At 42.9% G+C, this 10,107-nt stretch overlaps 1 protein-coding gene across 2 annotated transcripts; it reads left to right on the plus strand.

The window, feature by feature from the left end:
* The first annotated feature begins 3,288 nt into the window (after window positions 1-3,288).
* Window positions 3,289-6,709, plus strand: LOC139577628 (uncharacterized). 2 transcript variants are annotated; one of them, XM_071404765.1, is made up of 4 exons: window positions 3,289-3,799; window positions 4,723-4,853; window positions 5,058-5,213; window positions 5,355-6,709. In XM_071404765.1, the coding sequence occupies exons 1-4, from the start codon at window positions 3,511-3,513 to the stop codon at window positions 6,195-6,197; spliced, it is 1,419 nt and encodes a 472-aa protein (XP_071260866.1). In that variant the 5' UTR covers window positions 3,289-3,510; the 3' UTR covers window positions 6,198-6,709. The 2 variants fall into 2 exon arrangements, with proteins under 2 accessions (XP_071260866.1, XP_071260865.1); XM_071404764.1 differs by having other exon boundaries at window positions 5,058-6,709.
* The last annotated feature ends 3,398 nt before the right edge of the window (window positions 6,710-10,107 follow it).

Genomic DNA, 10,107 nt, shown 5'->3' on the forward strand with positions numbered 1-10,107 from the left:
GTGAGACGCAGAGAAATGAAAAGATGCTGGAGGAGTGCTTGACGCCATCTGTCAGGCAATGTGATGGTCTGAGGGTGCTTTGGTGGTAGTAAAGTGGGAGATTTGTATGGGGTAAAAGGGATCTTGAAGAAGGAAGGCTATCACTCCATTTTGCAATGCCATGCCATACCCTGTGGAGAGCACTTAATTGGATCCAATTTCCTTCTACAACAGGACAGTGACCCAAAGCACAGCTCCAAACTATGCAATAACTATTTAGGGAAGAAGCAGCCAGCTGGTATTCTGTCTATAATGGAGTGGCCAGCACAGTCACCGGATCTCAACCCTATTGAGCTGTTGTGGGAGCAGCTTGACTGTATGGTACGTAAGAAGTGCCATCAAGCCAATCCAATTTGTGGGAGGTGCTTCAGGAAGCATGGGATGAAATCTCTTCAGATTACCTCAACAAATTGACAACTAGAATGCCAAAGGTCTGCAAGGCTGTAATTGCTGCAAATGGAGTATTCTTTGACGAAAGCAAAGTTTGAAGGACACAATTATTATTTAAATTAAAAATCATTATGTATAACCTTGTCAACATCTTGACTATATTTCCTATTCATTTTGCAACTCATTTCATGTATGTTTCCATGGAAAACAAGGACATTTCTAAGTGACACCAAACTTTTGAATGGTAGTGTATATACTGTATTCTATACTATCTATTGCATCTTAGCCTATGCACTCTGATATTGCTCATCCATATATTTATATATTCTTATTCCATTCCTTTACTTAGATTTGTGTGTATAGGTATTTGTTGTAGAATTGTTAGATATTACTTGTTAGATATTTCTGCAGTCGGAACGAGAAGCAAAAGTATTTCGCTACACTCGCAATATCATCTGCTAACCATGTGTATATTACCCATAAATTTGATATTATTTGATTTGCACAGGGGATATCTGGGAACCTTTCTTTAGCTGACATATTATAGTTATCATGTGAAGTGTCTTGGGATAAGAGGGTAATTAACCACATACCCCTCATTAACCCTTTGTTAACTTGTCATTTGAAACAGGCTTGAGTAAATGTTTTTAGAGAGACAGTAAACTTAGACTAGAACAAGGACAGTTGAATACTTACCTTACTGAGGTGATGTAAATGGAATAGTCAGTCTTGGGTCATTCCATCTGATTTCAATCACTTTTTAACTGCACCCCTTTTGATTTTAATGAAGCTTTCCATAAATATTTGCCCGTGGTAGAAGTGGTCAGAAAGTTACTTTTTGGACCTGAGTGCCAAAACATTCAGGAGATAGAGTTGCCCAAAGTTGACCCATTTTGCATACCCCACCATACCATGAGACACCCATGTCTTAATCACTGGAAAAGATAAACGGCTGAGTTTGATATCATTTAAAAGCTTACAAACAGGATTGTCAAACTATTTAGTCATTTATTGAAAACATTTTTTTATACAAATTATGAACTTTTTTTCTCCTTTAACGTCAATTACCTAAAAACGCTTAAACTCTGTTTTTTTTCACCCAACTTTTAATCTAAATCCAATGACATTGTTGATTTCACATTGAATTCAGTTTAGTTTACAAATCAACCAAATGTAAATCAAAACTATCAGATGTCAGTTGAACTGACATCTGTGCCCAGTGGGGGATGTATCATGGTATGGTGGGGTATGCAAAATGGATCAACTTTAAGCACCTCTATCTCCTAAATGTTTGGCAATCAGGTCCAAAAAGTCCCTTTCTGACCTCTACCATGTGTAAATATGTATAGAAAGTTTGCGTCGATTCAAAAAGTAATTGAAATCAAATGGAACGAGCCTCCACTCTTTTCTACTCTATTCTTGCTAACACACTGTTCTTTCTAAACAGATCTGCACTCGGCTTGAAAGATACTGATCATAGGAGATTTTATGTGAATGTAATAAGCAGTACCTATTGAATTTACTGACAGCTTCTTTGTTGAGGAAAAATGTACTTACTATGACTGAACTATGTGGTTGTCCTACCTAGCTATCTTAAGATGAATGCACTAACTGTAAGTCTCTCTGGATAAGATTGTCTGCTAAATGACTCAAATCTACCTTATTTCAAAGAACATATCCATTTCATTTAACCACACCCTTTGAGCTATGATGCCAACCAATAAGGTCCTTTCTCTTCAGTGTAAAGGGGCGCACCGTTTGGTGTGATGCAGACCCGGTGGAGAACCCAAGACTGAAGTGACCCTGTCGGTACTTTAGAGTTCTGATACAGAGTTATTACCTGATAAAGTGATGTTAGGAGATGTAAGTTATCCGGTGAGAGCTTTTGTTCTGAACCCCCTACAGTGGGACAAAGGTGTGTGTCAAGGTGTGTGTCAATTGTTGGGGTGCCCATGTTGCTGGGGATCAGAAATGTTGTGTGCGAGTGAGACAGGTTGAGGTTGCCAGGTATAGAGCAGCGCAGAAAGTGTCATATGCTGAGGCAGTGAGGAAAGTAGAGGATGGACAGCTAAGGGTGAAGGAGCCTGAGAGGATCCCTGTGAGTAGTAAGCCAGTACAGAGTGACCCGAATAGTTTGTACTTTAGTAAGGTTGGCTTCTTGGTGTTTATTGCTATGGTCAATTATTGTACCGCAAAGACGGAATGGAAATCCCCAAAGATTGATTTTGTAGTAGCAGCTGCAGGTAAGTTTTTGGGTGTCAGAGCTTTTAGTACAGAAGAACTACAGGGAATTTTGAGAGAAAGGGTTCCGTCCACCCAGGCCTGTGAACAAAATGTGCGATTCACACTACGACCTGTGAAGGTCAGCATAAGGCAACAAAGTGTCCATTCAGAAGGTGTTGTATGCTGAGGCAGTGAGGATGAGTCAAGGGTGAGGGATCCTAAGAGGCTCCCGTTGAGTAGTAGACTTTTGCCAGTACAGAGTGATAGGCCTACGAACGAAACGTACGGTTGGCTTTTTAGTGTTCAATTCCATGGTTATCAACTGTATGGAATGTAAATTACAGAAAATAGGTGTTGTGGTGGCAGCTGTAGAGAAGTGCTTGGGATTATGAGAATTTACTACAGAAGAGTTAGTGTTTTGAATGGTAGTGTTCTGTCCTCCCAGGCTGTCAGCCTGGTGTAGGATCAGATAGGGTCAACATAGTGGAATGGGGGTGGGTTTTAATAAATGTTGGGTTAGTTGGCAGGATTTTTCTTTTCCCATTTATACTCCAGTCCAGTTGATGGCGGTAAGGCAACGTTAATATTGGATGCCAACCGGAACTAAAAACTGAAGAAGATAAAGTCTGCCGGAAAACCACACGAAGAAAAAGTCGTAAACGGAAGTGAACAATAATTTCCAAGTTAGCGTTTTATTGTTGTATTTACACGTTTATTAACACCCTAGAACTCAACATATGACTAATTTAACTGCACAGCATCACATCCTTACTCAAGTTAGTGTTTAATTTGCGTTGGAAACAGGACTTAAATTATAGGTTTTATATAAGTAACGCTAGCTAGCTGTTAACGCTAACAATGGCTAACTGTATGGTTTTTCACACTCAAATAGCCTCCATTATGGAGGTGCTAGCGAATGCAGCCGTGGCAGACATCTGTAAACTCGTAGACGACGACTATGCAGTGTTTCGTTTGGAAATAACTCAAAGCCAGAAAGAAAACGGGGCACTGAGGAGAAAACTACAGCTACTGGAAATGAAGGTGGCACGGGAGCGCGCAGAGAGGACAATGATGCGGGAGCGCGTCGTCCCAGGGAGTACTACGAGTAGTGTCAAGATCCTGGACCGATACAGAGGAATGGCAAGAGGTACATTTAGCATAAAATGTATAGTTCAGTGCCTGTCGCCACGTTCCCCTCTGGACATGTGTTCAGAGGTGTCTTGATCAGTTTTTTGGCTAGTATGCAATTCCCCTGATTATTTAGCTACCTTACGATAGACACAATTTCATATTCTAACCATATTCTTGATTAACTGCATTTCCTATTATTTACTCAATGAAAACAGTATGATGCATGTGTAACGGATGTGAAATGGCTAGCTAGTTAGCGGGTACGCGCTAGTAGCATTTCAATCAGTTACGTCACTTGCTCTGAAACCAATATGTAGTGTTGCCCCTTGCTCTGCAAGGGCCGCGGCTTTTGTGGAGCGATGGGTAACGACCGTGCTTCGTGGGCAACCGTTGTTGATGTGTGCAGAGGGTCCCTGGTTCGCGCCCGTGTCGGGGCGAGGGGACGGTTTAAAGTTATACTGTTACATTGATGCTGTTGACCCGGATCACTGGTTGCTGCGGAAAAGGAGGAGGTTGAAAGGGGGGTGAGTGTAACGGATGTGAAATGGCTAGCTAGTTAGCGGGTACGCGCTAGTAGCATTTCAATCAGTTACGTCACTTGCTCTGAAACCAATATGTAGTGTTGCCCCTTGCTCTGCAAGGGCCGTGGCCTTTGTGGAGCGATGGGTAACGATGCTTCGTGGGCGACCGTTGTTGATGTGTGCAGAGGGTCCCTGGTTCGCGCCCGAGGTCGGGGCGAGGGGACGTACTAAAAGTTATACTGTTACACATGGAACATAATGCATCAATCAATAAATAGTATATCATGAAGTTATGAGAAGTGTTACCTTACATCCTTGCCAATTGTAGACAGTGTCAAAACTGTGAATAGTGTACAATATAGCGTTGAGCATTGACAGTAGGTCAAATAACCACCTCTTTTACTCCAATCACTCTCAGGTGAAGGACATCTCACTGGAGGCCACAGGATCTCTGTGAAGCCAGCAGGACACAATACATGGAGAGATGACCAACCAATCACTGTTGATGAGGGGAGTGGAACCTCAACCCAGCATGTTATCATGATAGAGGTTAGTGTAATAGTGTTGCATTACAAATTACAGTTACTTTGTAAATCAAATGTGGCCCATTCATTTCAGAAAGGCTTCCCTCAGGAATTCACTTGCTTACTTGTACATCCTAATTTATCTGCCATAGGGGAGCTTGTGAGACTTGCTTACAACATATTTATCAAATTCTACTCATGTACTGGTAACCTCCTCGCTTCTTATCAGTCTGCAGAAGCTGCTGGTCCTGGGGTCAAGCTGGAGAGGTCTGAAGGAGAGGACCCACGACACAGCAGAGACATCCAGGCTGGAGCGCACCCTGTAGCCACGGATGATTCCACCACCGCCCCAGCGCAGCACAGGACCCGACGTAGCATCACGGAGGTCAGTGGAACGCCGAACACTGTACTCAAGTCAGAGACAGACACTGAGACTTTAACGGGGATGGGGCAACTGGGCTGTCCTCCTGCTCCCCGCTCAGAGAATTTACTTTATGGTAACCCGAGCCCGGTTCTATCCCATCAGGACTCAGGTGATGCATTACAGACTGGCAATGATCCGTCCTGTTCATACGCTACAGAGACTGAGATGATACCTGGTGACACATCTGTGGACTTAGATACACAGACTAATCCAATGAGAGGTGACTGGAACCGGTACAGTAGTAGTGTATACTCTGAAGGGTGCCTAAATAAGAAAGGGGAGGTTATAGTCTTAGATGACATGATTGTGAAAGTGGAGGACGACACTCCTCTGACATGGAATGCAAACGAAACTCACTTAGGAGAAGGACACTCGCAGTGCAACACCAGTGACTTCTTAGACTACAGGGAAAGCTTAGAGACAAATCCAAATGTCGCAACCCACTCCCCTTTACATGCGTTCAGGGATCACGACCCAGTGTCTCCGTCAATGGGGCCTTCCGATTCACATGGCCGCGTCCTTTTCGATCAGGTATTGAACTCAAACGACAGGGCTAGAGCCCAGGCTCAGGGAGGGCGAGCCACATCAGGCAATAGTAAAGAGAAACGGTTCCTCTGCATGTTCTGTCACAAAGGCTTCAGCTGCCTCCAGAAGGTGGAGAGTCACCAGAGGGTCCACACAGGGGAGAAATCCTTCAGCTGTACCCAGTGTGAGAAGAGGTTCTCTCACCAGCACCACCTGAAGAGGCACCAGAGGGTCCACACAGGGGAGAAACCCTACAGCTGCCCTCAGTGTGAGAAGAGGTTCTCCCGCCAGGACCAGCTGAAGATGCACCTGAAGGTCCACACTGGAGAAAGGCCATTCGCCTGTACACACTGCGGGAAAAGGTTCTCAGAGAGGAGCTACCTTAGGACACACCAGCAGAAAAACCATTCCACTCTATAACATAGAAAATAACCATTCCACTCGATAGCTTCTGACATTTAGATCAAACCCTGCATTAAAGACAAAGATTCATTTTCATTGCTGCCATCAGAAAAGATCCACAGATGCATTTAGAATAACAAGAGTAACAGATTTCAGTGTTGAATGTTCCTCGGTAGAATATTGCATCCAGACATTGTGTGATATATATAAAAAAGCCTAAAAGTCTGTTACATAGTGTGTTTGTACTGTGGAGGATATATAATGTTCATAAATGCCTATTTCATTACTTCCGTTCAACTACTTAATTTTTTCCCCAAAACACTGAGAAAATTAATGCAGTATCAAGTTCATGCAGATTTTTAGTTGTGACGTGTATGTGTGGTTTTCATATGGTGTATTTAAATAATGTTTATGTTTAATAAACATATAATGGGACTTTTCATTAAGACTTTTATTCACCCCCCATTAAGACTTTTATTCACCCCCCTTTGATTTCTTCAAATTTTGTAATAAAGTATGATTAAAATGGATTGAATTGTCATTTTATTATTATTATTTTTTTACCCCTTTTTCGTGGTATCCAATTGGTAGTAGTTAGTCTTGTCTCATCGCTGCAACTCTCATACATACTCAGGAGAGACGAAGGTCGAGAGCCGTGTGTCCTCCGAAACACAACCCAACCAAGTGGGCATTCTTGACACAATGCCCACTTAACCCGGAAGCCAGCTGCACCAATATTTCGGAGGAAACACCATACACCTGGCAACCGTGTCAGCGTGCACTGCGCACGGGCCCGCCACAGGAGTCGCTAGTGCGCGATGGGACAAGGACATCCCTGCCGGCCAAACCCTAACCTAACCCGGACGACGCTGGGCCAATTGTGCGCCGCCCCATGGGTCTCCCGGTTGTGGTCGGCTGCGACAGCCTGGACACAAACCCAGAATCTCTAGTGGCACAGCTAGCACTGCGATGCAGTGCCTTGCGCCACTCGGGAGGCTGAATTGTAATTTTTAGTCAATGATCTACACGACATACTCTGTCAAAGTGGAAGTATAATTCTAACATTTTTGAAAGATTAATGAAAAATAAAAAAACGAATATACCTTGATTAGATAAGTATTTACCCCCGAGTCAGTGATTACAGCTGTGAGTCTTCTTGGGTAAGTCGGTAAGAGCTTTGCACACCTGGATTGTGCAATATTTGCCCATTTATTATTTTCTAAGTTCTGTAAGCTCTGTCAAGGAGTAAGGGATCATGGCTAGACTGCCATTTTCAAGTCTTACTGTACATTTCCAAGCAGATTTAATTCAAAACTATAACTTGGCCACTCAGGAACATTCCCTGTCTTCATGGTAAGCAACTCCAATGTAGATTTGGCCTTGTGTTGTAGATTATTGTCCTGCTGAAAGGTAAATTCCTCTACCAGTGTCTGGTGACAAGCAGGTTTTCCCCAAAGATTTTTCCTGTGCCAAGCTCCATCCTGTTTCTTTTCATCCTGAAAAACTCCCCAGTTTTTGCCTATGTCCAGCATACCCATAATGTTACGCACGCCTCTGAGAAGAGGGAACGCAACTCCCTGCTACAACCCAACTCTCTGTGAAGTGCAAGAGGTATGAACTGTAGGTGGGAGAAAGGACGACAAAGGCAGAATTTACCGTTTACTAGGATTTATTTCCTACACGGTAATATGGGGAAAAGGGGCTGGACGGAACCAAAGCAAAGAAAGTAAATATCAAAGCTTCCCCTCTCCTATCTAACCTGCCTACCCACTACTTACCTATCTTAACACCACCTGGTGCCCTAACCAAAATACAGGGGGTGGTCCGCCCAGGTCTTACCTAGTGTGCCTAGACAGTGAATATACTACGGGTATATGTATGCCCGCGGGCCTCTTGCCTAAGCACTCCCCAAAGTGCCTTCCCCTTCCCCCCTGGGCACAATTGAAACAGAATAATTATTAACAATTTCACAAACACAGAACATAGCAAAGCTGCTACCAACAACAACTAATATAGTACATACCAAACCAACATGATCTACCCCTCAGCCTTCAATGATCTCACCCTGCCTATCATCTCTCTCTCTCTCGCTCTCCTTCTAATGATTTCTCTCTTCCTGAACAGAACACTGGCTTTTATATAGCTTCAGGTGGCAATAGTGATTAGAGTCAGCTGCTTCTTGACGAGGGGGCGGGGTCAGCTCTCTAATCATCCATTAGCCATTGAGTCGACCAATCAGCTGGTTGGGGAGGCTTCCAGGAAGCCATCTCCTGAAACACACACACTCAAATACAACACAGAAACTGGGGAACGTAACACATACCATGATGCAGTCACCACCACGCTTGAAAATAAGGAGGCGGTTACTCAGTGACGTGTTGGATTTGCCCCAAACATAAGGCTTTGCTTTTAAGCAAAAAAAGTACTATTACTGTTGTGCCTTGTTGCATACAGGATGCATGTTTTGGAGAATTTAAAAAAATATTTGTATTCTTTTCACTCTGTCATTATTGTGAAGTCACTACAATGTTGTTGATCCATCCTCAGTTTTCTCCTATCACAGCCATTGAACTCCGTAGCTGTTTTAAAATCACCAATGGCCTCATGGTGACATCCCGGAGCAGTTTCCTTCCTTTCCTGCAGCTCCGTGTAGGAGGACAACTGCATCTTTGATGTGTTTGAGTGGTTTAATACATCATCCACAGCATAACCCTTACAAAAAAAAATTGCAGTCAGAGTGCAGTATAACTGCAGTATGCTGCAAATACTGCGTCCAAAATACGTATTTTTTTACTGCAGTAATTTTGCAATGCAACTGCTGTCAGAGTGCAGTATAACTTACTATAAATAACAGTTATTCTTCAATTACTGTGTCCAAAATACCACAGTCAACTGCAGTTATTGCACTTTTACTGTAGTTTCAAAACTGCAAATCTTTTTTTGTAAGGAAATTAACTTAAGCATGGTTAATTAAATAGATATTCAATGTCTGATTTGTTATTGTTACCCATCTACAAACCACTGCCTTTCTTTGAGGCTTTTGAAAAGCTCCCTGGTCTTTGTAGTTGAATCTGTGCTTTACTTGACTGAGGGAACTTGCAGATGTTGTATGTATGGGGGACAGCGGAAGGTGTAGTCATTCAAAAATCATGTCAACCCCTGTTATTTCACCAAGTGAGTCCATGTAACTGAGTATGTGATTTGTTAAAGGTCAACTGCCCCTCAGGCCATTTAAAACCAAACATGAATTCTAGTGTCAAAATTGACTACAAAGTGTGAAGTCAGTCTTGTCCAAAACAGAGTTTTGTAAGTGAGTTTGTCACAGCTCACTGGAGGGTTGGTATGGATTTACTTTTTCCAATGATGCCCAATTGCCCAGAAACAACACTCCCCCAGCTGTGGTCCGCCCCCAGCCATATGGACATTTGTTGTTAAGTCTGCATATGGGTGCAGCGCGCACACATTTTGCTCTGCAATAGGAGTGAAAATGGGCTTCCATAAAGTTGCTCAACAATCTTGTTGTTCCTAGCTCCAACAGTGGAGTAGGATCTAACAACACACAAATCTAAAAGTAAAAGAATGGAATTAAGAAAATATATTAATATTAGGACGAGCAATGTCGGAGTAGCATTGACTAAAATACAGTAGAATAGGACACAGTATATTCATATGAGATGAGTAAAGCAGTATGTAAACATTATTCAAGTGACTAGTGTTCCATTATTAAAGTGGCCAGTGATTCCATGTCTATGTATATAGGGCATCAGCCTCTAAGGTGCAGGGTTGAGTAATCGGGTGGTAGTCGGCTAGTGATGGCTATTTAACAGTCTGATGGCCTTGAGATGGAAGCTGTTTTTCAGTCTCTCGGTCCCAGCTTTGATGCACCTGTACTGAACTCGCCTTCTGGATGATAGCGGGGTGAACAGGC

Source organism: Salvelinus alpinus, chromosome 6 (assembly GCF_045679555.1).
Source record: "Salvelinus alpinus chromosome 6, SLU_Salpinus.1, whole genome shotgun sequence".
NCBI lineage: Eukaryota > Metazoa > Chordata > Actinopteri > Salmoniformes > Salmonidae > Salvelinus > Salvelinus alpinus.

Excerpts from the sequence above, each read along its gene's own strand:
- LOC139577628 (XM_071404764.1), top strand. The coding sequence starts at position 3,511 with ATGGCTAACTGTATGGTTTTTCACACTCAAATAGCCTCCATTATGGAG. Across the intron at positions 3,800-4,722 it reads ATACAGAGGAATGGCAAGAG|GTGAAGGACATCTCACTGGA; the intron begins GTACATTTAGCA and ends AATCACTCTCAG. Across the intron at positions 4,854-5,057 it reads AGCATGTTATCATGATAGAG|TCTGCAGAAGCTGCTGGTCC; the intron begins GTTAGTGTAATA and ends GCTTCTTATCAG.